The 27,019-nt window shown below is 37.6% G+C and overlaps 1 protein-coding gene across 2 annotated transcripts in view; it reads left to right on the top strand.

Annotated features, from left to right (window-relative positions):
- LOC131436024 (uncharacterized) overlaps nucleotides 1-27,019 on the top strand; it is a 156,253-nt gene that overhangs the window by 118,211 nt on the left and 11,023 nt on the right. For both annotated transcript variants that reach the window (XM_058604445.1, XM_058604444.1), the window contains 3 exons: nucleotides 25,217-25,337; nucleotides 25,914-25,990; nucleotides 26,635-27,016. In XM_058604445.1, the coding sequence (XP_058460428.1) occupies nucleotides 25,217-25,337; nucleotides 25,914-25,990; nucleotides 26,635-27,016 (580 nt within the window). The remainder of the gene's footprint in view (nucleotides 1-25,216; nucleotides 25,338-25,913; nucleotides 25,991-26,634; nucleotides 27,017-27,019) is intronic.

Raw genomic sequence — 27,019 nt, 5'->3', positions numbered from 1 at the left:
GACTGTTCGCATATGTTTTGGTATCATATCTATCTATATCCCAAAAGTCAGCTTCACTGAAATTATTTTCCTTACCAAAGTTCGTATGCCAGGATAAAATCTTAAAATAATGAATATTTATTTTCTTCTCAATGTCGATAAACAGATAGCTAGGTTCACACGCGCAATTTTCGTGCTTTTTTTTGTTGTTCATCGGTTTTTTTTATCACCGAAAACAAACGCTCGCGTAAATGCTTGCATAGTAAAGAAACACTTTTGTGAATGGGTTCAGCACCCATTGAATATTGAATGGACATGAAAAGTCAGGATATGACTCACTGGTGTTTGTTTTCGAAAAACTTGCAAATCAAACCAAGCTGATAAGTTGTCACTGCATAGCGGCGTTGTTGTTTTCATCCTACTAATCGGTTGAAATTGTATTCTTAGATAAAATGAAACTTACACATGACGTATATCATAAAATAATAACATGTAAAATTAGAATTGATGTCAAAGTTATTCAATTAACTGTAAAATCAATTACATAACGCATTTTTAAATGTTTTGGTTTGAAAATTTAAGAATTGCTCCTTCTAACTGTATAACATTGGGTACATAATTGAACCCAAACTACTGATCAGCACTGATTATTGCTGATACTCGCTATACAACGAACATATGGGTTGCATTGAAAAACAGTTTTAATTCTCCGAGTGATGCAATGATGCATGCCTTTCTCATAAGCGTTTGTCAATGAGTCCTCAGTCTGATAGACAGATGACATCACTGAATAGAAACTAACATAATAATACAATAGGTTTCATGAAATTCGGTTCATTATTATGTTAGTTATTGTGCTTTTAGTAACGCTACTTTTGAAAGATCAGAATCAATGTAGAATTTTTTGTGGTTGATCTATTTTTTGATGACGAAAAAATCTGAACCTGTACCTTAATGAGCATTTTCCGGGCTCTGCTCAAAACAAACTAACGGTCATCGATTGATGTGCTAAGTTCAAACGTGGTTCTGAACACCGATGATGCACAACGCTCTGGTCGTCCAAATGTTATTGTTGTTCCGAAAATCGTCTCAAAAGTGCATTCTGTCGTTATCTAAAAAGGAATTTTGCATGAGCTCTTGAATATGAAAAAAATATGTTTCAAAGTGGGTGCTGTGTTCTTTGCGCCGGAAGTTTGTCGGAAAGAGATATTCATCGAATGATGAGGTCGTCGCTGAAACTGACACTAAAAAGAAATCATGGAGTGAAAGTGGTGTAGAAATGTTGAAACGAAGTTGACAGTATTGTATTTTTCTTCAATATTAATTATATACATTGATTAATAATATCCAAATATCGTAAAAAGTGTTTTTTTTTTGTCAGACCTGGGGACTTTTTGAGCAACGTTTTATTACTCTAGGATTCTTCAAAAACTGTTCCTTGATCCTAGAAAGGAAACAAGTACTTTTGTTTGACCATCAACTAATACCACCAACAAATTGGAATAGTTTTAAGATCGATTAGTTTGATTACGCCCCGCTTTTCCATCTATTTATTTATTTATTCATGGATCAAGGGAGAAGCCCGATGGAGATGAAATTTGTTAATCTTTCTCTCCAGCAGGCATAAAACCTTCTCATTTTTGTATCAACAGATTACAACGATCCAACAGATACATTTAGACTTATTACTAACAATTGAAACTAACAATTAAAACTAAATCTATAACCCTATAACTAGTTGATGACGCTAAGCTTTACATGGCAGTAATAGTACTCTTGCTTAAAAAGTGAGTGAGAAGAAAAGAGTGGGAATAGTATACAAGGGTTGGTGGAGAAGGTGGTACACGAGCTTGGGCTAGCAACTGTGTTAGGATCGGCATGAAGATCTAATTAGTGGCCAAAAAGATGGTGGAAGGCAGAGAAAACGACGGGTTTAGAATCAGCATGTAGATTTCATTAGTGATCGAAGAATGCATGGTGGAAGACAGAGAGAAAGAAGAAGAGACGACCGGGTTAACTTCGGCGAGCGAATCTAGTTAGTTTCCAATGGAGAATGGTGGAGAGGAGTGGGGGTTGAACGAAAATACAATAATGTATGTATGCATGTATGTGGAGCAGGGAAAAGTCCACTGGAGTTGAGATTTTTTAAACCTCTGCCTCCAGCAGGCATAAAACCTCCTCATCTTTGTACCAATCTTTGATTCTAAAACTAACATGATAAGTGACTAAGAAAAAATCGTTTGATTACATTTCGAGATACATGAAAATCGAAGACATTATATAAGTTAACGAATAAACGACACATACTAATAAATGGTTCATTAAATCCATAGTTTGTTCCGGCGGAAGGTAATCTTAAAAAGGAGTGATAACACAGACTACGACGATGAATATCGAAATTGATTAATTGTAATAGTTCGGGACAATCGATACGTGATTGTGACAAATCGGCTATGAAAACTGCTTTTGAGACATTCCTACGAACAGATAATAGATCCAAGCCTATAAGTTTACAGCGATCTTGGTAACTAGGTAGATTTGTAGGGTCGTTCCATGGTAGATTGCGTAGAGCAAACCGAACAAATTTTCGCTGGATAGCTTTGACGCGCTCATCGTCAATTTGACCAAGTAATAGCGCCATATTCAAGCGTCGAACGGACTAGTGCACAATATAATGCCTTAAGGCAGTGTACATTGACAAAGTTTTTGGTTATGCTAAAAATAAATCCTACAAGCTTTGAAGCCTTGGAAATTATATAATCAATGTGGTTTTGAAGTTTAACTTGGCATCAAGAATAATTCGTAAGTCCTTTACAAATGATTCGCGTTTCAGCACTTTTTCCGTAATGTTGTATTCGTATCTTATAAACGAGTGTTTGCGAGAGAATGAAACAACAGAGCATTTTGAGGCGTATAATGCCATTCTGTTTATTTGACACCAATTGGCGAATGAATCAAGCTGTGATTGTAGAAATATTGTGTCTTCTTGAGATTTAACCTGGTGGTATAGCTTGAAATCGTCAGCAAAGGACAGCTTGTAGCATTTCAGCAAAAAATTGAGATCATTAAGGTATAGTAAAAATATAACTGGTCCCAAATGACTGCCCTGGGGTACTCCAGAGCTAACGGCGAAGGGTGTCGTCGAGCAGTTTCCAATTTTTAGAGTCATTTTGCGGCCAGTTAAATATGAATGGAGCCAGCTCAATAAGGATCCATTGAAACCAAGCCTATCGAGCTTAGCTACTGTTATTTGATGATTCATCTTGTCGAAGGCTGCGGAGAAATCTGTATAGATTGCGTCAACTTGAAGACATGCTTCAAGAGAACGGATGATAAAAGATGTGTAGGAGAGTTAATTCGTTGAAGTTGAACGATTGTGCATAAAACCATGCTGAGTTTCGGAAATGTAGTTACTGCAATTGTGAGTGATAAAATCCAGGACAATAATTTCGAGTAACTTGAAAACTGCGCATAATGCCGCAATCCCACGATAATTGGAAGCGTCAGACTTATTTCCTTTCTTGAATGCTTGAAAGTCGTCACTCATATGAAGGTTTTCTATTTTTTCACACTGATAACCCGGTAATTCCGGAACCGAATGTCGAATCAGTAGATGGAATTACAAGAAAAGTCAAATTTGACCATAACTTCCGGTATTTCTGGAGCCGAAAATTAAAAACCAATATAACGAGAGTGAGTTTGCTTGACCATCAACGAATACAACCTATCAATACCTTTTTTGCAACGTCTCCTATATATCAAAATTCTAACAATCATCATTCTATAATTCCGGCACCATTAGCTGGAACTGAACAATATTTAACAGCAACTGATGATGAGATCGTTAAAACTTTCATCTAAATCGTAGTTTTTTTTTAAAACCGCACACTCATTGCACTGTGGTTTTAAAACTGGATGTCGGATTCAAATTAAGTACAATAGATAGTTATGGGCAGGGGTGCGAAAATTTGACATTTTTTTATACTGTTGCCAAGCATAAGACAGTCACTGCCAACGATATGCGCAGCTGCTACGTTCAACAGTAGCCAACTCGCAATGACACGAGAGCTTGGCGCAATCATGAGAGCCACGACACACGACAGCAATATTGAGAGCAGTTAATTTTGTCCAACTCTCTCACAGCAGTCAAGCCACAGCGTTCGCTTTGTGGTAGTGTAGGTACATGCTGGATAAGTGCTGCTTTGTTCATTTTTGGTCACGGGTTTCGAGAATGTCACGAGCTCAAAATGTCATGACATTTTCATAACGGGACTGTTATATCCGCTGTGATTGATCTGTGGCGATAAATTTAATGCGAACGGCGGTGTCTTTATTACCGGTTCAATTAAAGTTTTGAAAAAATTCAATCACAAAGCTTGCTCATGCAGATGTTTCAAAAATATTACAATTATTTATATAAATTTCATACACGAAGTATCAGGAGCGCAGCTTTTGCCTTTCTAATATGACGCAAAGGCAAGAAATCTTACAGCAGAGACAATAAGTTTTGCGCTCCTATTACTTCTACAATTCTGGTTCATGCTAAACGGGCTTCAATTGTTTGATCGAAAAAGTGCATCCAAATTCTGGAAGTCAAAGCATTTACTTTGCTTTTCTCACTGAACCGCTTCCTTCCAACGGGAGTGCAGAGAAACAAAACACGTAAGGATACACACAAAAAACCGTCTGCATTGGGAAGCAAGACTTTCTTGTGCATGTCCCCCTACACCTCATGAGAATCGACATAAAATGAATTTCAAAGTTAAGCCTTGTTGGCGACTGCCTCTCGAAAGTTGTTGAATTTGGAAGGAGCTACTGTTTATTGTGGCTAGCCATTCTCAGATTGAAAAGATTAGAACAGTTATCGATGAGAGCAAACGGCGACATTCACGAGAGAAAATGTCATGAGACCTACGACGTTTTTCATCTTCTGCAGTCGTGGCGAAGTACAATCGGCGACTGCTGTCATTTACGCAGTTTGAATGTCTGCTGTTTCGTGTCATTCTCCAGTACCGTTTGCAACCCTGGTTATGGGCCTTCAATGAAAAAACTGAGTGCACGTTTTTTAATTTTTTTTGCTAAAGACTGTCCCAGAAAGTATGGACGCACTTTGATTTCGCTGTAAATAATTCACAAGTGTTAGATATTTAAATTTAATTCGATATACTGATAATATTAGACTACAACAACAGAATATTATTCTCAACATTTGCTACTTAACCATTGTAGACTAGCTGGCGCACCTTCTTGCGAACGTTCCTTATTAAATTCCGTACAGACTTCTTGGCGACAAGTTTTGACACTTTTTTCCAATCTTTTTCGAACTGTTGAATGGTTTCGGCTGCCGAGACATGTTTCCTAAGATGTGCCTTCGTTAATGCCCAAAATTCCTCAATTGGTCGAAGTTGTGGGCAATTTGGTGGATTCATGTCTTTTGGGACGAAAGTGACATTTTTGGTAGTATACCATTCTACCGTTGATTTCGAGCAGTGGCAAGAAGCAAGATCTGGCCAGAAGACAACAGGATCCTTGTGGCTTCGAATCATGGGTAAAAGTCTTTTTTGTAAACATTCTTCGATGTATATTTCGCTGTTCATTGAAGCAGTGGTGATGAAGGGCTTCGAAATCTCACCGCAAGTGAAAATAGTGCAATGTCAATCGACGCCCCTAGTGTTTTTCAATTAAAAACGCCATGACTAAAACAGTAAATTTGAAAAGTACGGGTGTGTAATGTCAGAGACATAACTGGATGTCGTGAATACGAATAAAACTGACACGATTTCTTTATACTTCCGAATTCGAATTGATAGCTGATTGATTGTGTGAATTGTGAAACTTTTGACGTCGATTATTCATTTCGGATTTGCATATTCCATTGAAAGAATCTATCAATATGCTGTACACGATTAATTTCTACCTTTTAGAAGCACCAAATTGTGGAATTCTCTACGATATTTAGTACAATTCGGAACATTTTTCTCGAACGATTTTCGCACAGCGAAAAGTGCACGAAGTAAATCAAATTGTTTTGGATTTTCACTAAACAGATAATTTTTACCTTCGATTTGCATAGAAGTAATCTTAATAGTTCTTTAGAGAATATTTAGAGCCATTAGAACGGCTGATTTTATATAATTTTGTCCCCTTTTCGTTTTCTTTCGCTCCAATGCAAACGACCAGAAGCTCTGTTGTATGATGCAATCGCTCTTGTTTGAGTGGTTCAATGCGTCTTCTCGCCTTGACGACCGGAAGACAAATGAGAACTACGACCTGAGCGTTTGAGGTTTTCAACCACGCAGAAGGTGCGCTCTCCGATGCCGCTGTTTGAATGCGTCTTCTCGCCCCGACGTCTGCTTCCATCTGCCAGAAGAAATGATCGATTTTCGATCACGGATCCAATTCTCTGTCCGTGCATAATTAATGGTTAGTTATACTGAAGACGTGTACAAAGTTTAATCCAAATCGGATCAAGTAAGTCCTGATTTTGCCACCTTTCCTGCTGCTTTAGAGATTAATAATTTGAACATTTTTGCGGTCAATTTGTAGAATTTCGCTCCTCCATCGCTAGAAAAGTTATATACAGATATATATAAGCAATGGCGAGCCGAAGGCGAAACGCAAAGAAAGTTGAAACAAAATATGTGCTTTTTTGCACAAAACAAAAAACCCCTAAATGTTTATATACAGTAATTAATGAACATATCTTCTCGCCTCGACGTCTGCTTCCATCTGCCAGAAGAAATGATCGATTTTCGATCACGGATCCAATTCTCTGTCCGTGCATAATTAATGGTTAGTTATACTGAAGACGTGTACAAAGTTTAATCCAAATCGGATCAAGTAAGTCCTGATTTTGCCACCTTTCCTGCTGCTTTAGAGATTAATAATTTGAACATTTTTGCGGTCAATTTGTAGAATTTCGCTCCTCCATCGCTAGAAAAGTTATATACAGATATATATAATATACATATACATATATACAGATATATATAAGCAAGAAGGCGAAACGCAAAGAAAGTTGAAACAAAATATGTGCTTTTTTGCACAAAACAAAAAACCCCTAAATGTTTATATACAGTAATTAATGAACATATTGATAAAAATTGAATGAATCGTTGGGGAAAGTTTTGCTAAAAATCCTTATAAACCGTGTTTGAAACGCACCGAAGCAAATATCTCCTGCATCTATTGCTGAAGCGATTCATGTAAATGTTTTAATTAGCTTTCAAATCGTAACTGTGTCAAGTTAAATTTTATCGCTGATGAGATTTTTTTTTAAATCATTTGAAAACATAATGAATTATCCCGTAACGATTATACGAATGATTACTCAGCCCATCTGTTGACTCATCAAATCCACTCATTCCATGGAACCACCATCCAGTGTGCGATAATCCTGACCAAAATTGGATCGACGTAAATCTGAAAACCGGTGCCAACCGGTCCAATCCTATTGAAATTTATTTTCGGAGCAAAATGATTTCGATCATGTGTGACAATTTCGAGGAGTCGGATCAAGCGGGCCGAAATTTTGTTTTCCGAAAATCTGTCGCGATCCGTTGGAAGAAAATACTTTAATTTTAACTTCAAATATAAGATATTGCGTAATAATTGCAATGGAAGGGAATATAAAGGAGAAATTTGGCGCGACATGAGTGCCAGGACAGGTGATGCTGATTTTGTGGTTGAATGCCCGACCCAGCGTCAAGTGAGTTAAAAATTTATTATTATTATTATGGTGAGTTTTTAATAAGGTAATGAAATGTTGAAATATGGCAGCCGGAATGGAACACTTGGCAATAAACATGTCCAAACACTTTTTATTGGCCGGGATTCCGCCCAAATTCCTGTTGGTGGCGGTGTGACCGAAACTGAAAGGAATTTTCCGTCCGTCATGCAGTCGTACGTTTCGGAAAACTGCGCACAGTTCGCGTGGAGACGATTGGTATTTTGAGTTTTTTTCTCCCTTACAATGGGAACAGTACAGAAATGAACAGTTAGCTGTTGTCAACACTCCAGCACCCAAATTTATCACTATTAAACTACTTCAGTCAAAGTCGTTCGTTTGTTAAAACTAACCCAGTTTCTCTAGCAAAAACGTCATTCCAGTGAATTTCTGTAATCGAGTTAAATGCCATTATTCAACCTATGAGTTATTTATCCATAATCTCTTGGGATCGGCTCTCTATAAATGGCTTAAAATCCGCAATAACACACAGGCTAAGTATTGCAGATACCAGGCACGTGTACAACTCGTATGCTCCAGTGTAAACTGCCATGTGCATTGTGTTATTTATTGAATTTTTCTTTGCATTAGATGACATCAGTTGTTATTCACTCTCTCTCAGGTCGTAGAAAAAGTAAATCCTTTTACGTGCCATGTTACCATTTTGCCTGTTTTCTCTTGCCATGGATTATCGTCGATAAAGATACACAAGTATACGATAGGGAAACATTATGTTTTGAACATGTTTGTTTGAAAGTTTCCTTCTGTTTTTATTTACCCATACGTTTAACAGCGCACACTGCGTCAGCTCTTCTTTAAGTTTCCTTTTTGTTAGCAGAAAAGAGCGATATTTCATTTACGACGACAATTAACTTGTTTTTAGTCCATTATTTGAACTTGTATGATGTTAAAATTTGTGCCATAAAGTGTCACATACTTGAAAAATGTGAACCTTTCTTTTTGCTCCATTAATCACTATATTTGTAGATACGACACGTTGTTAGCGAATGTTTCTAAACAAATGAAAAACTACAAGGATCAGCCCCATGGGGTTGTTCGAGCCATTGATGTGGAACAAGGCAACCAAAATTTCTACTGATCGACATTTTCAATTAATCGTCACACTTTTGAATCCGCAAATGCACGAGAGTCTGCTTAGTCTTTATTATGAACCAACACCGAACACGCGAACCCCAAATATAGACTATATTTGTCATGATTTGTATTTGTTTTTTAGACGACGAAATTACATCAATAGCCCAAATGTATGTAATTATATGTGTGTACATGCTTGCGATACAGATATCGATATTTAAGCTTCTTTTTGCAAAGCTTGTGTTCAAGTTTTGTATGCAAGTAGTTATTTTTATAGCGTTTCTCTACCATCCATTACTACCATTCTGCAATTTCGGTTGAAGCGATAAACTTTTTCTCATTATCAATCGAGTTCATCTTATATAAATAAGAAATTAATCTTATGCACTCAAAATTTACCCTGGGGTAGTTGTCAATTTCTCAGGCGAAACGACATAACATGGGATTCCATCCAATCTTTCATGACACCAGATAAGGGCATAGCAATTAAAGCCTCAAATCGTTTTATGGCACTTTTTGTCTTGCTGTCTAGCAACAACCTACCTCTAGCAAGCTACGTGTAGGACTGAAACGTTAGCTATAATTTTGCTTATATTTATAGCTTCGCGTGCTTCCAACAGCTTCGCTTTTGCATCGATTGACCAATCAGAGCGCTGCTTTCCCTTTGATATATCGCTTACTCCTTCAAAACCGTCGACTATGGCAGGGAAATCCGGTATGCTGGAGATTTTTTGCATGCAAAATAGGACACTGCTAGCTATTAATCACCATTTCAATGATATAAAATTGAAAATACATGACTATGAGCATTCAAATCAATACTTAGAAATATTTCCAATCAAATGGTGACATGATATTAATAATTGATACAAAATTGACTGAGCTGTAATTGTTAAAAACCTGACCACATTTTTACATGTATTTTTCTTGAGTTTCTAGTTTGCACCCCTATATAGAAAACAAAAATGTGTTCCACATTAAAAGTGGTAACCTGTGGACTAAGAAAAAAGGTTGCATATTTAACGGGATCCGTAAGGTAACACGAAGGAAATGGAAAAATAATGAATTGATCCAAGAGGCATGTACCCAGCATCTGAATGGTGAAACACAAGATTCAAGAACAACAGGAAACAAATTTGACCTTGGAGGAGAAAATACTGGATAGAGTGTTACTCTGGATGATTTCTAATATTTGAGAGGAATAGATTCTGCCACTGAAGTGGATGGGAATAGTGGTCTATGTCTTATCTAAAAAAAACTGTTTTAATCCACCTAGTGGTGTAATGATGGTAATCGGTTCGTTTAGTTGCCTGATAATGGCTATCGATTTGTGTAGTTTTGAGAACAGTTTAGAATTTTTTTTAAGTGTTTTGTTTCGCCGGTTTATGTGACCGTGTACAATATTGAACACACTTCACCCTATAACTCCGAAGCCGGAAGTCGGATCCAGATGAAATTTCACAGCAGCTTCAAAGATAATATGAGCTTTAATTCAAATCAAGATTTGCGAAAATCGGTTCAAGCATCGCAGAGAAATCGAAGTGAGTTCTATTTTTGGAGTTTTTCATCACCACTTTCGGTGCTTCCGGAACTCGAAAGGGGGGGACCAGTAGTGCCGAATTAAGTTTTTAAGCCCACAAACTAACAAGCACTGCAAACTAGAAAAATTTCTCAGATAATTTTATAGGATTTGTACATGTTTTTAACCATCGTTCGTAAAAAATACTCATGAAATTGGTAATTTTTCACTTATCCCTCTTTAGTTCCGGAACCGGAAGTCGGATCCAGATGAAATATTTTACAAAGTTTTAGAAAACTATAAGACCTTTCATTTGAATCTTAGTTTGCGAAAATCGGTTGAGTTATTTCAGAGATAATTGCGTGCAAACTTTTTCTCAAATTTTCAAATATTACCATATAACTCCGAAACCGGAAGTCGGATCCAAATGAAATTCAACAGCAGGCTATGGGACCATAATACCTTTTATTTGAAGCTTAGTTTGTGAAAATCGGTTAAGGTATCTCTGAAAAAAGTGAGTGCTTTTTTTACATTTTTATGGTACATATCATCCTATATCTCCGGAATCGGAAGTCGGATCGGGAAGAAAATCAATAGACCTTTCATTTGAATCTTAGTTTGTGAAAATCGGTTCAGCCACCTCTAAGAAAAGTGAGTGCATATTTTGTTACATACATACACACATACACACACACACTTGGGCCTTGGTTAAAAAGTCGGTTTTCACAATGATTGCATAATCTTTCTACATGAATAAGGTAAAAACAACTATCATTATTTAACAACCGAATCATTTGTCGGCATATATTACCAATAGCTAAGGAATTCGTAAGCCCCTACCAAACTGGATGTATTCCCGGGTAGGTGTAAATAGCAAACAAGGATCAAAATAATAACAACTTTTACCATCATATCTTGGCTTGATGTTTCTGTGTTATCATAGCGATACTTGATATTTTCGTGATATTGCATCCAAGAAATCAAGAAATTATACAATATCTGTTTAACATCAAAATTAGTTATAATATCTTATTTCGTTATTGATGAGCTATTCCAATTTCATTGAGTAAATTGATCCAGTAGTTCTATCTTCAAATAAAATACTATTGAATAAACTGCATCAGAATCAGATAAGAGAAATACTTATGATATTAGTCTATTCTAAATGCTAGAATATAAAATAATTGAGAAATTCGTCTTCTATAAATATTTTGTTCTTGGTTTCATATTACAATGACAGAATTTTATATTTTGTAGCTATTTTCTCATGCAAGTTTTGTTATGAGTTTTGATATTTTAACTCTTATTTCAAACTAAATAATGTTAATTTCTACCATTGAGATGTTTGGTTTTAATAACAGAATTTGTTATTGGTTTGCAAATCACTTCTACCCGGGTTTCAGTCGTAGGCCACACGGGTCTCTGCTGTATGCAGGAGGTGTCTCCATTCTACTCGATTCATGACTGTTGGCCGCCTGCCTCGAATCCCTCCAAGTCTCGGTTAGAACTACTGCCAGGTAATAGATTTTCATGTCTCTTGTTCAATAGCAATAGCCTTGGATGATTCTAAGAGCGAGGATTAACATGAAATGTACGGCCGTTCAAAGATCTGAGCTGCTTTTTTGTTTCACTGAAGATACTGACATCGGGACACGAAGTTTTGAGATGATGATGGAAACATACATCGTACTGAAAGTCGAAGGTAGACGGATCGAACTGGTTATGAATGTGTCGAAGAGGACTACTCGAGAAGAAAAGGCTCTAGAGAACAAACACTACGTCTTCCACTGCGAATATTGATAGACGGCGATGATGTCGAACTGGTTGACGAATTCATGTATTCAGGCTCGCAGTACAAGCCGTTGTAACGCAACAAAGCCCCAAAATTAAATGCAAACTCGATATCCACATCGTTGAAAAAAGGTGTATTAATGGTCCCTCCCATTGTCCAATGTTGTCAATATATGTTTATCAAATATTACTTTGAAAATAGTCCCAGAAAGTGTAAAGTTATTAGTATTTAGTATTTGTCACCAAAGATTCTCAACATTTGTAGGCAAGCTGGCGCATTTTCTCAACAATTGTAGACTGGTTGGCACATCTTCTTTTCATTAGACTCAGCACAGGCTTCTACGCGACTAGAATAGATACTTTTCCAATCGTTTTCAAACTGTTGAATGGTTTCGGCTTTCGAAACATGTTTCCCAAAATTCTTCAATTGGTCGAATTTGCAGGCAATTTAATGGGTTCATGTTTTATGGGACGAAAGTAACATTGTTGGTTGTATACCATTCTACCGTTGATTTCGACTAATGATGAAGCGTAAGATCTAGCCAGAAGACAGTAGTATCTTTGTGGTTTCGAATATTAAGTAGAAGTCGTTTTTGTAAACATTTCTCGATGAATATTTCGCTGACAGGTTGCAAAATTCAACCGCAGTCACAAATAGCTTGCCAGACTAAAGCTTTTGTTCCACACTTTCGACTTGAATCGATGTCTCTGGAATGGACTCTTGTTCAATACTTACCTAATACTCGCACCGTAAAATATTGTGGCATCAGCAAGGGTTTGTAATCGTATATAATTCCTCAATTACTCTTTCCATCTTAACTGTCTTTCTCAGTGACCGTTCGAGTTCGGTGCTCCATTTGTGCACAATATTTCGATGTTGTTCTGCGGAAATTTTCCGTCAACTGAATGCAAGTAACAAATTTACTGACGCTAGCTTTCTACGAAATGTTTCATTTGGTGAATATTGCTATTGGTGATATGGCCTTCGGCAAATGATCACTGCATCTTCTCATGTACTGTAAATGAAAATACGTTGTGTCAATCTCACTTTAACTACTAAGTCTTTTTGTATTCACCAAAGTAGGCTACAAACAGCTCACCAAAAATGGCTACAAGATTTTGCCTTTCTCATATAGAAAGGTTATGCAATCACTGTGAAAACCGACTTTTGAACCGAGGCCCGGAGGGCCGAGTGTCATATACCATTCGACTCAGTTCGTCGAGTACGCAAAATGTCTGTGTGCGTATGTGTGTATGTGACGTTTTTTTTGCTCTAACTTTTCTCGGAGATGGCTGAACCGATTTTCACAAACTTAGATTCAAATGAAAGGTCTTGTGGACCCATACAAAATTCCTGAATATTATTTGGATCCGACTTCCGGTTCGGGAGTTATGGGGTAAAATGTGCAAAAAAAAGAAAATATGTGTTCCAACTTTTCTCATAGATGGCGCGACCGATTTTCACAAACTTAGATTCAAATGAAAGGTCCTGTGGTGCCATGCGTAATTCCTGAATTTCATGCGGATCCGAATATAGGGTAAAGTGGGTTAAAAATTGTATACCATCACTAAAAATGGGGAAAAACCTAAAAAAAACTTCTATATCGACCTCAAATCTTTTCCAATTGATAGTTTTTATCAGTAGACGGTCAAGCAAACCGATTGCGGTTATTCTTTTAAGAATCGAAGAAAATTATTTTGAAGAATACCACAGTATTATATATGATAGTATGATTGATATGAGAAAGGCATCGTTACACCACTAGGTTGATTAAAACAGGTTTTTAATTAAAAAATAATTCTCTTCGTACTACATTTTCTGCAAAATAATCAATTCGGTGAAATAATTTCCGAAAAAATAATCCATCTAATACTTTCGGTTTATAACCCACTGTCCTAAAGTGGAAGTGATTGTATAAGAAGAGAAAATGGTTTCATTTCAGGTTGCCAACGAACAAAGAATGAATAATTAAGTAACAGAAAAGTTAATATTTCTATTCTATGAAATTAAGCAAAGTCAAGCAAAGTCTTGGCAATACATTCCTTTTGTGGAATTTGTCCTTTCTGTTTCAACAGACTTCGCAGCCGATTCTTAGTGTACAGAATCATTGCATGGCTAGTACTATGGATCCTACTGACACTAAGAATCCTTCCAGGTCGGGGCTCGAACATACGACAACTGGCTTGTAAGACCAGCGTCCTATGCATTGAACCGCCAACCCGGGCCAATGAAATGAAGCTCTGGGTTTTTATTTGTCCAAGTCGAGTTTTCTTCGATTTCAGTCGACAACCTGGTAATAGAAAAAATGACATTATCATAGCTGATTCCTATTTAATGAACCTAAAAATATTCTTTCCATGCATTTTTTCCATTAATCAAAAGGAAGTAATCCTTTTGATTAATGGAAAAATGCTTCTCGATACCGTAGTGCCATTTTAAACAATATCTCCATCAATTAATCATTGTCGTTCGGTACTATGGCGAGCATCGTTCGGAGTGCATATTGCAAGGAAATTTTATTTCCAACCGCACGGTTGCATTCAATCACACCTGCACTTACGACACTGTAGATTGTATACCGCATACCTACTCATATAATAGTCAAACCATGCACGGGGTGCTGGTGTATCGGTTAGTACTGGAAGAGTGCTTTAGTTGTTTTTGCATGGTCTTTCCTATGGCTGAAAGCAAATCGTGCTTCCGTGGTCAAGGTCAGTGCTGAAAACAGCCCCATAGCAGCGGCCGTTCTATGTTACTTTCCCGAGACGAGGGTTGCTCTTTGTAGATTCAATCTGGTGACAGATAAAAGTGGGAAAATCAATAAAATGTATATACACGTTTCTTTTTGAAAGGATCTGCTTCTGTTTGAGTTTAATTTATGATTATTCCCTACTTCCCTTTAGGATGTTGGTTTTCGCAACCAGGAGCAACCCTACAATCTACCGAAAGCTCAACCGTTTGAATAAGATAAATAGTTTTAACGATATACGAGCGAAACTCACAACAACAACAGAGTGTTCGAACGGATAATATTCTCCTTTTCAAGGTTTCCGAAATCATTTTCTATAAGAATGCTATGACACATTGCATTGTTTGTTACATTGCACAGAAAAAATGAAATCTTCTGACAGATACTGTCGCGAGAATAAAAATTATTTTTATCGGACATTTGATTTAAAATCATGATCGATGTAAAATTGAACTGAGACACTTCGACTTTCTCGTTATGTAAGGACTGTAATTTTATATCTACAAATGATGTCGCCACTCAATTTTGGGTAAAATTGTCAGTATATGTCGAATATCGTGTTTTTGTCAAAATGGCCAATAAGTCATCTGTTAACATCCACTTTGAAGAGGAAGGCCGACGATAATATTTAATATATAATATATAATATATAATATATAATATATAATATATAATATATAATATATAATATATAATATATAATATATAATATATAATATATAATATATAATATATAATATATAATATATAAAAGGTAATGAATAATATGAGAAAAGCACTTTTACACCACTAGGTGAATTCAAATAGATTTTTGCATTCAATAACAGTGTAAACATACGAAACGATTTTAGCCTTTATCTACAAGAAGGATATAGAATTACTGGAAAACCGACCCCTAGAGTTGCAAATTTTTCAAACTTCTGGTCACTTTTGGTTTGGATATAATGGTATAAGTAACGTAACCGGCAAAACTAACTTTTTTTTTCTGTCTGTTCAATTTTCTCTAAAGTGACTAGCTGATTTCAACAAACTTAGGATCGCTTGAAAGCTACTATTGATTTATTGATCAAGGTTGGATGGCTGTCACTTTCATTCCCGGAGATATAATGGTATAAGTGACTTAACCGACTAACTGCATCTTTTTATCTGCACTTATTTTTCGGGGATGGCTCAACGATTTTGAACGAAATTAGGCTTATTCAAAAACTACTATGAGATCATTGATCGAGTTTGGGAAGGTTATGGCGATCATTTCCGGTTCGGGAACCTTACAACCGATAACTCGCCGTGTGCTTTTTTAAATTCGTCAACATTTCTTGGAGACACTTGAATCAATTCCTAAGGTTGCTGTCAGACTGAGCGTGGAAAGCAGATCGAAGCAAAAAAGATGCAATGCGAATTATCTTCGCATTGTATTCACTCCGATAATTTTTCTTTGATCAAATATACTCTTAGCCGCGTGTTGACGCTTCACGTGATGCTTGCACTCTAGCAGCAATCTAAAGCCTTAGACGCGTTTGAAAGCTATCTAAATGGTAGAAGAAAGGCTTCTCACACCACTAGGTGGATAAGAAAGGAATTTTTATCCATTGATTCTAAGCTTCCGAAAGTAGCGTCATTGAAAGCACAACTACTGAATAGAATGTCATGAAATTTTGACAAATGGTCCTGTATTGAACGCTCGAAGGATTTTTAACTAGTGACGCCATCTGTCTCAATCCGGAGACTTATTTGGTGACGTGTTTTTTATTCTGTCCAGTACTGTACTGTACTGATTCATATAGTTTTGTACTGAAAAAGGTAACATAAACAAGATAATAAAGAAAACGTCACGTTTCGACATTCAAAGAAACAAGTTCAACCACAACCACAATGGGAGCCTCTGGCATATTTCGAACGGAATTGTTTAACAGGCATTTGTGCATCATCGAAAGAGATGGTAATCGAATTATCGTACGAAAAAGTGGTAACAAACATTAAATTTCCTGAAATAGCCATGTCAATTAACGCTTGAACCATGCCAGTACATATGTTATTTTACCATTGCGTCATATGTTCACATAATGACAACAAAAACCGCAGTTTTGCGTTTGCTATATTTACGCTTGAGTGGTTAGTTGTTATGCAATCATAGTAAACCGTGACTTTTCAGAGTGACTTCTGTTTACTTTTTTTCTGAACCTTTGATCCCTAAAAGAAAGTAAAACGTATGTGAACGCCTCTGTCGCTCGGAAATAGCAATAGAAATTGTGCTTTATTGCTGCTAGTTTGTCATTTACACCAGATGTTTCCAATTTTTAAGCTTACGACACCCTGCCATTTGTACTTGTTTCCGATTATGGATTCCTTTATTACAATGTTAGGAACAGTAGGTAATTATTTTGGAAGCGAATTTTCGGTGACTACCTCACACGATATGAGCGCTTTTGAGATGCAAAATACTACCTGACTGGGGAAAGAAATGTCACATAATTTGTTTTCTAAATGTCACCCAAACAACCACTCAGCTTGTGTGCTTTGGACCAGTTTTGCGAGAAACACGAATCATGTTATCCTCCCACAGTACAACATTGTCGTAACACGACTTGAACTTAACTTAACTAGCGAGCAGGGTGATGAAATTCTCGCTGAAAGGTGTCAGATATTAACACTAGATTTTACCGGACCAACGAGGATGCCGTTGGGGTCAAGTACACGTTCCATGTGTCCCATCAGGAGAAATTTTACAAATCTTATTTCATGTTACTGGCGCCTGACGTCTAAAAATATGGCACTTAATTCTTCTGCGGCACACAGTTTGCGAATGACGCCTTTTTTGCTGGTGTGTTAATTAGGGTGGCCTACGAAGCACACTCCAGGCCCATGTGTTTAGCAAGTATTATTTCAACTTGCTATTCCGTACTAGGATTCGCATGCTCGACTTCTAACAGGCATGGTCTAACATTCACAAAAAAATAAATATCAACTCATCAATCTGATGCTAACCACCCTAGCGCGTAGAAAATGACAATGATCCGCGAATCTCCCCGCTCGGGTGTGGCCGGTGACTTCGCAAGGAAAAATAAATGCGAAACGCAAAAAAATCATTCGTCATGAAACCGGTGCCGTCGCAGTTGTTTGGCGCCAAGCCGCTCGACGGTCAAGTGAGGTCTCATCTTCTACGCAACGGAACGTCTAACGGTCCAATCTTACGCACTGGTGCAGTACCGCAGACAGCGGGAAGAAATGCCGATATTTTCTTGGCAAGAAAAATGCTCTCGAGAGGACCTGGAGCGAGTGAATCGTAAATAAGCTTGCTAACCAAGAGCAACACACTTTCATTAACAACAAAACACTGACCTCAAATGCTTCGAACTCGGCGAGATTGTTTGCTGGATGAAGTTCAGTTGAGTTTCATGTTTGCTCAATGAAAAGTTTGACATCTTCTTGACATTTGAAAAACATATTGTCCTATCAATCAAATGTTCTGGACGTTAAACGAACGATGAACGATCGTTCTGACCATTGAGATTTTCTCCCTACCAATGAGCGAAGGTTCACTTATGAGCCCTATTGTCTGTTGAGCGTTAATTGAACACTTTTAGTTACCTTATTTTGACTGTTATTCGCATGAAATGTGGCTTACATTTGTTTGAAAAGCAATTGGGGAAAAGTCTTGCAATAGGTAATAGGAGCTCAGTCATCCGGCGTCTTCTAAATCGTTCGAAGTCTGCACTAAGTTTTAAGTGAAAATCTAAAGTAAAAATTTTCATCACCAACGTATCCTAACTGTGATGATGACCTCCTCACGGTATGCAGCACGATGTAAAATGAACTGGTGATAACTTTTTATCATACTGGAAAGAAACACTTATAATTTAATGAAACGACATACCTTTAAAAAATAAGCATTTTTCAAATTCAAGTTTCATCAAGTTCCACTTAGCTTTTTTTCTATTATTAGGAATATCTTTTCCTATAAGCATTGTAAAAGTCAGTTGCATTAAGTTGCATATTTCGCATCGGCGCAAGGTTTTATCAAAGGTAAAATGTTGTATAACTTCGCCAGGAAAGAATAAAATATTGGATTTTATATTTTCCAAACAAAGTACGCATTGAAAAATAACTCGAAACAAATTATGATTAAAGAGCTGGTTTTAAGGGAGTTGCCATAAAAAACGTTTTGTATGTCCGAAACGGTGCGACCTATCGAAGACTCGAAAAGTTAGAACAAAAAGTGAAGTGTTTTACATTTAATTTTGCCGCACTTAAATTGCAAGTCCAACATAGCGTAGTAATTAAATTGTGGATCACTTAAAAGGAAATCTTTTCCACTGGGATTCCACTTTAATAAATTGCACATCAAACCATGAATAAAGAGAATCTCAGCGGACTTTGTATCAAAATTAAATTTGTATTTCTAGTATTATTATTGCCAGTGTCTATTTGTTTCTTGTTTTTCCGCTGAGACTAGTTGCGTCCACTACCAGGGGGCTTCAAATTGAAGCTTTTTGGTGTGGGGGAGTGTGGTGGGCAAAAAAAAAAGTGTAAATCACTTAAATTCCATCGATCAAACAGTAGATATTTAAATATATTCCAAATGTATTAGTCTTAGAATACAATTCGTTTGACACAATTTATTTGTCAGAAAAATACATTTAAACTGATGAAAAATAGGTTTCAGAATTATCATTATTTTGGCAATGAATTTATTCAGACTAGACCAAAAATCCTTTTCGTGCAATTCCATTACCTTCCAACACAAACACATGTTATGAATCATCATACAAATAAAAGTAAAACAGTTCCTGGTGAGTATCAAAAAAGGTTGCATTAGCATGCGGTATTCGATAATTCCAGGTTTCGTTCCATTTATAAAGACTTATTACAAAAGGAAACAGTCACTTGCTACGGATAAGGGTTTTTGAAAATATCACCGGAAATTTATATGACAATCTCAACAATCTCTGAAACACGTAGTTCAAAATCGGATTAAATCAGTAGACATTTGTTATTTTATTAGAAAACTTTTCATTTATATTTTGGCACTTAATATTGTCGCAATTGTCAGCGAATGTAAAGTTTATTGAGTATACTTATGAACATCAATACGGCGATACTTCAAACTAACATGTTATGACACTGATCTATGTCTTAAAATTACACATTTTAGTCTTATTTTCAAATCATTCGATATCAATATGTATAAACAAATGGAGCGAATTCTTAGTGCGCCTAGAAACATAAAATTTATGTAGAGAAACACTTTTAAAAAATTGTTGAATTTTAGCAGTGTATGTAATGTCAGATTTCAATTTACGAAAATAAACAACCCTCGACACGTTTATCTCTACTCAAAATACAGCTTCCAACCCATAGAGATTCCATGCTCATAACGAACGTGGTTCGGGTGTACGTTTAATGTTTATCGATGGAAAGTAGTCCCGACCAGCTGCGCAAAAATCATCGAGCCGTACGCCACTTCGTTTGTTTTTGCTATGGGATTGGAATTTCGAGTGTTTTTATTGCTATCATTGATTTACATCCAACAGAAGTGGATTGCTTGAAAATGCCGTATGTCAGAGAAGAGATTTTATAGCGTGTGGTTTCCAGTGAAGTGTTTTCTGGGGAATTTCACTACCACTGCCATAAGTGATCGGTAAGTTGTTTCGATCTACTAGTAGTAAACTAGCATAGCTTTTATTGTTTGCTACGGAAGGTGAATATTTAAAACCATTTCACATTGAAAGACAATTCCAACGATAAACTTCTAATATCAAAAATTGTTATGAATTTTATACGTTCATGTAAAATTTTAAATAGTTGACAACACCGTAACTTTTGATTAGCTTGTGCTGGCGTATAATTGGCGATCTATTCTCAAATATATTTAGTCAAAAGTACCAGCATTCAAGGGCCAAAAAGACTGCTGTCAGAGAAGCAATAAATATTTTTGAAGCATAATCTTGATATTCTGAGGGATTTGACCATGATGTTTCAACACACACCGCAGCCGATTCTTAGCGTACAGAACCATTGCATGACTAGTGCGAAGAATTCTTTCAGATTAGGCTCGAACATACGACAACATACCTCACCTTTCTAGCAGACGTGTAAATTTACGTGTTCTAGCCCTTTAAAATATTTGTCAGAATAATAAATATGTGTTAGATCTACTGTAAAAATGAGTCATTTTTGACGCTCATATATGTCGGGTTCAAAAAACTAAAATTTACACGATCTTTTCCTAGGTGTGTGTGAAATAATAACAATTTTTTAAAGCAAAATGTCAACCTTCTAAGCTATTTAGCCAGGCGGTCATCTGAGTAGTACAATTCAACCTGACAGGCGATCAATCGAATCTCGAAAAACAAACTCCTACTGCAAATGGAAACAAACGACAATCATTCTTAGTACGACGGTAGCTCGTGTACGAGCTATTATTATTCAGACATATTCTAAATTCGATAACGCCTCCTTAAGGAAGAACCTCACTCGTGTCACGAACGTTACGGTGGCGACAAATCACGTTTATCTAGGTCACCCGATTCTTCGAACCGCATGTCCTCTCCGCGATAGGTCATTAGGGCTGTGTCTCCGAGCATTGGTAGAGAGAGCAAGCAACACGATTCAAAACAAATCGTGACTAAGAGGAGGATCGCACCGGTACACGTGTTTCTGATGCCCGGCATCGAAAGAATTCCCACCTCAACGATTACGACAGAACTATGATAAACAAACTCATAGATCATCGAGGGAAGTTTCTGGATTGCAATGGGGAACCGTGGTTGTTCTTGGAATGGGAAGAAAACGACGATCGATCTCATTTGTTAACTCATTCATAACATTTCTGTAAAAATCAAGGTTTGAAAAGGACGACCAATTTTGCAAAGTTTTGATGCTGAACATTTGGGACATTCGAAAATGTGGAATTGCAACTGTCCTAAGGAGGTTCTCTCAGTAGCGCAAATTCTACACGAATGTCGGGACGTCATTCTCACTAGTAACACTTCTGTGGTACAATGTATCAAACGAATAGCGTAGAAGCAGTCAGCCAAATAAAAATACCGGGTAGAGTCGTCGGAATACCAGTATTCGGTTTGTTTATAAATACTCATCAGAAAATATTTTTACTCACTTACCTACCTTACGTTTCTTTGTGGGGATAATAAATTTATCGTCGATAGAAATCAAAGCAAATAACTGAAACTAGGTATTTTCAATAATCTTTTGAGCCTAACCGTAAAAATGATGGAACCGTCAATAAGCCCACAATATAATCAATTCCGCAAGGTGTACTCTCGCGACAAATAACATGATCCGTAGGAAGATATCGACAGTGCGATTTTTATCTTTCGCTCTGGCTGTCACTACGCTTGCCGATAAGGCGTTGTTGCTGTTGTCAATTCAATCCAGAATCGATTCTCAAAACAAAATGTGTCATAGCTAGCTGCACCATCTATCCAACGTTGTTACGATGGAGATTGCTCCATTATGAAGCAAATTTGTTTTTTTCTTGCATCAGCGCTATCAGGAACTGATAAAAGCGGCACAATCGTGATGCATAAAATTCATAATTTGACAATCGTAGTCTCGTCTTTTGTATGCCCACGCGGTCGATAGCTGATAATTATCGACGATTTTATAAAGAGCAATACATTTTGACAGAAGGAAGATGATGCTTTATTGACCGAATTTTGATCGCGTCGGAGAAGAAATTTCCAAAAGGACTGCTAAACATGCCTCCGTGGTTTCGATCTTTTCCTCTGGTGAACCATATTTTTCAACGGTGCTTTCAACTGTTATCGTAGGACTAAAGAACTCAAAATAACCGAAAAATTTTGGTTAGGATATTTGAAGGAATTTTTCTTTTTTGTGTAACACATATTCCCATAATGTTTCATTCGAACATTATTTTAATACCGATACGTTAACTTTGATTGCCGGAAAACATCTCTTTTTGCTCAATCGACAGTATAGCGAATATTTGCTATCGAGAACGAGTCGAAATTCTTGCCAAGTAAACAACATTTGCGGGAAGTGTGGATTCATAATTTTGTTTTGTAAAAAAAAGTGCCGTTGAATTATGGTTAAAGCTTACGGGGAACATAACTTATCATTCGCGACCTGTGAATGTGTTTTGAACAATTTAAAAGTGGGAATGCCAGCGTGGAGGACAAACACGCACAGGTAGACCCAAAGATATTGAAGACGTTGAAATAAAAAGGATTGTTGGACGATGACACACAAACTAAAATGAGAAAGATCCGGAAGGTTGGAAAATGGGTTCCTCATGAGCTGAATGAATGTAAAAATTCTTAGTGTCAGTAGGATCGTAGTATTAGCCATGCAATGATTCTGCCAAATTCCACAAAATGAATGTAATGTCATGGGGTGAATAATAGATAGCAAAAAAGAAAAAAATTATTGTCTCGGGATAAATCAAAGGGTTCTCTGTACCATATTGTGCCCGGAGATGAGAAATGGGTTCATTTTGAGAATTCCAAGCGCAGCAAATCTTCGGGTGCCTCTGATTGGCCGACATCTTCTGCAAAATCTAATCGCTTCGGAAATAAAACGATGCTGTGCATTTGGCGGAATCAAACTGTGTAAACTGTGCAAAGTAATCGCAGTCATTTTGCAGCCTGACAACTCCCCTGCATACACAGTGAAAGTAGTCAAAAACAACATTTCTCAGATGAGAACTTTTGTCCCATCCGTCCTACTCCTCAGATTGGGTCCCTACAGACTATCATTTATTTTCATCAATGTCTCACGCGCTTGCTGATCAGCATTCCACTTGCTGAGACTGGGTCGGTTCAAAGAGAAACAGTTCTTCCGACGTGAGTTGATAGAAAAGGTGGAAAATGCATAGCTTTCGAATACTATTCATTCGGAAAATATTTGATATATAACAATGTTGATGCCATCTTCCGTTAATGCAAAGATAGGCAGAATTTCGATGGTAATGATTACCTTTCGTCAGACCCTGTCAGCTTAGAGAGAAATCAGTCTTCAGTTTAGCTACGTCAGGGCATCATATTGAACGTATCATGTCAATTGTATGGGTGCGTAGTTCTGCTATTCTGGTGCGCATGAATTTAACATTTCTCTCACATACTTGTATGTACGAGACAAGTTCGCCATGCTCGCAAAATCGCTTACGATTTTTTCGTAAGATGTGAGAGCTGGATATCTTGATGATATGATGTCTTTGTTTTTATGTAGGGCGAACGGCGTTACAGATTTAGTGGTTTAGAAAACGGAGAAAATTTCAGCATTTATCTTTTTTTTTTAAATTTTTATTAATCATCGAAAATATGTAACTTTATGTATATAAGTCGATGGGTAGAAATGCAATAGATGTAATGATACCGAAGATCTGTTCATAGTTAATCGAGCCGTAGGTGTTCAAAATCTGATCTCTTTACAGCAAACAAAGGAACACAATGAAATGATACAAGAATGACATGGAACAGAATGGAATGATACGGAATAAACATGTAAACAAACCACTGATAGCTGTCAAACGATGTTCATCCAGATCATTTTTTTAAGGTTACGTCATTTTCGTGCAAAACCTAATTGAACCATTTTGCCTTGCGAGAATGTTAACAGTACTGTTCAATTCTCGGTTGATTTGTCAAAACAAGTGACAGTTTCTCTTTGTTTACTTTCTCTTTCGATTATTGTGACGCGATTGTACAAGTTTTTGCAGATTTTACAATTCTGTTTGGAAGTCGAAGGTCGAAGGATATTATTTTATGCAAGCAGTTGAGTAGTAAACGTGGAAACCGCTCAGTAATTAATAGAAGAGAAATTACACAAAGAGAATTTGTCACCCGGGTTGGCGGTTCAATGCATAGGGCGCTGACCTTACAAGCCAGTTGTCATATGTTCGAGCCGCGACCTGGAAAGATTCTCATAGTGGCAGTAGGGATGCGGCTGTGAAGTCTGCTGAAAGAGAAAGACCAATTTCCACAAATGGAATGTAATGCCAAGACTTTGCATGTAAAAAAACAACGCCTAGCTGTTGAATTATGTCCGTTCAGCGAATTTCGTGAGGTTTATGTTCATGCTCGTGTAAAAAACCTAGTTGCCGAATCATGTTGAACGTTTTCATTTTTCGTTCTATATTTCTACATTCATTAATCTGTTTTTATTGCTGCTCTTTACCAAAATTCTTGCAAAATACATTTATTTTTGATTCCATCTGAGATGTGGTCTACACCTGCTCGCCGACACGGAAATGATATGTCACATTTGATACGAGAACTTTCATCTGGACCTGTCGGATGCCAATCCGATCCGACAAGCGTGACTGAATCGTGCTCTAATTTCCGTTTTTCTCTCTCTTTCTCTATCAACCACTTACAGGTGTCATGCAGGCCGCAACGATGGGTGGCACCAAGCTAGAGAAACGCTACTCACCCAGCTTCCGGGATGATCCGGGACGTAAACCGGCCGCCTCGAAGCGCAAACGCGAGGAAGTACTTCGGTAGGTATCCCCTGTTTGGTCCCTCCCTTGCCATGACCACTATTTTGTAATCCAAATTACAGCTTTGTTCATGATGTGTCACTGTGCGCGACATAAACGTTCACACTCACAGACACCGACTTGAATGGCGCATAGAAAAGGCCGCACAAATAGCTCGAGCTCGATTCGCTGCCTCCAAACCAGCGAGGGCTCGAAATTGGGCTGTCCGTTCGCGATAGTACCTATGCTGCTATCCGAAACTTTGGGAGCAGTGACTCCACTGTCTCACTCACAGAAGGTCGCGGAATTCGAATCCACGCCTGGCTCACCCACTCGCTCTTCTGCCCTGTGGTCTGACAATGGTAAATTATTACTTACCTATCGCAAAACAAAGAAAACCTGTGCCTGTTGCTTTTTCTCAGATTGAACAGAGATCCAAACTATCATTGATCATTGATAATCCAGTGTCCTCTGAATTGAGATGAGCAGTAGTAGTTAAAAACAAAAAAAAAAATTCCAAACTCACGACTGCGCTCACGCTTCTCTGGTTAGCACTAATCAATGGCTTTTGCCTTATTTCTCTTCTTTTACTTGCAGGATGAAAATACATAAGAATGGGATACCTTCAGAGGTGTTAAAAAGTATTTCACAAATTGACAACTCCAACAAACAATGTTAGTATCACGGAAATATCACCGCCAATATGCCAACCGCGCATCGCCCCTTCCATTTAAAACTAGCATACGCACATGAAATCAGCTACAGCGGCACGATGCGATGCCGATGTTCCATCCGTCCATCAATGTCTGTGTGTTGTCCGATCACTGGCTGGCTGGCCCCGCGCTAAACGACTGGCTACTATGACATGACAGCTCTGCATACATTTTTCTGTTTCCATTATAATGCGAACGTCTTATCACAAAATCCGGTTGTTTTGATTTGATCACAATCAGCTAAACCGGTTCGGTTACCGGATTCGACGACTGATGTTCGTGCACTATTTTGCATTGCATATTCGTCCATCACACGCATCGTTCGCATCCACACTAATCCGACCAAAGTCACCGATCCGGTACCGCTGCTGGTTGTCATTTTTGCAGGCTGAATTTTGTTTTTTGATTTTGTGGATCATCCCATATGGAACGCACAACCACAGTGGCCGCCCGTCCATCAATCCATCAGACATACTAGCGAAATGTGTGATTTTTATTTCTTTTTACCATAAGCTTGCGTTGATTGATTCAACAGCGAAAGGTTTACTAACAAACAATCTCTGTTTTTTCTTTTTCTGTTCTATTTCCATAACGACAATGTGCAGATTTCCTGATGCTAGAAAATATTACTTCCTCCTATCGGCAACCGTGCATCCTGGATCTGAAAATGGGCACACGTCAGCACGGGGACGATGCTTCAGCGGAAAAACGCAGCAAGCAGATGGCAAAGTGTGCCGCCAGTACGTCCGCCTCGCTCGGGGTGCGACTCTGCGGGATGCAGGTCTACCAGGCAGACATCGATCACTACATGAAAAAGGACAAATACTGGGGCCGTGAGCTCAACGAGGAAGGCTTCAAAGGAGCACTGCACAATTTCTTCCACAATGGATACAAATTACGCGTTAAGATTATCGCTAAGGTGCTAGACAAACTAGAGCAGCTCAAAAGGGTAATCGAAAAGCAGTCCAGCTATCGGTTCTACTCTTGGTA

Source organism: Malaya genurostris, chromosome 3 (assembly GCF_030247185.1).
Source record: "Malaya genurostris strain Urasoe2022 chromosome 3, Malgen_1.1, whole genome shotgun sequence".
NCBI lineage: Eukaryota > Metazoa > Arthropoda > Insecta > Diptera > Culicidae > Malaya > Malaya genurostris.
The sequence above is the reverse complement of the archived record's forward strand: the minus strand, read 5'-3'. Positions and strand labels throughout refer to the sequence as shown.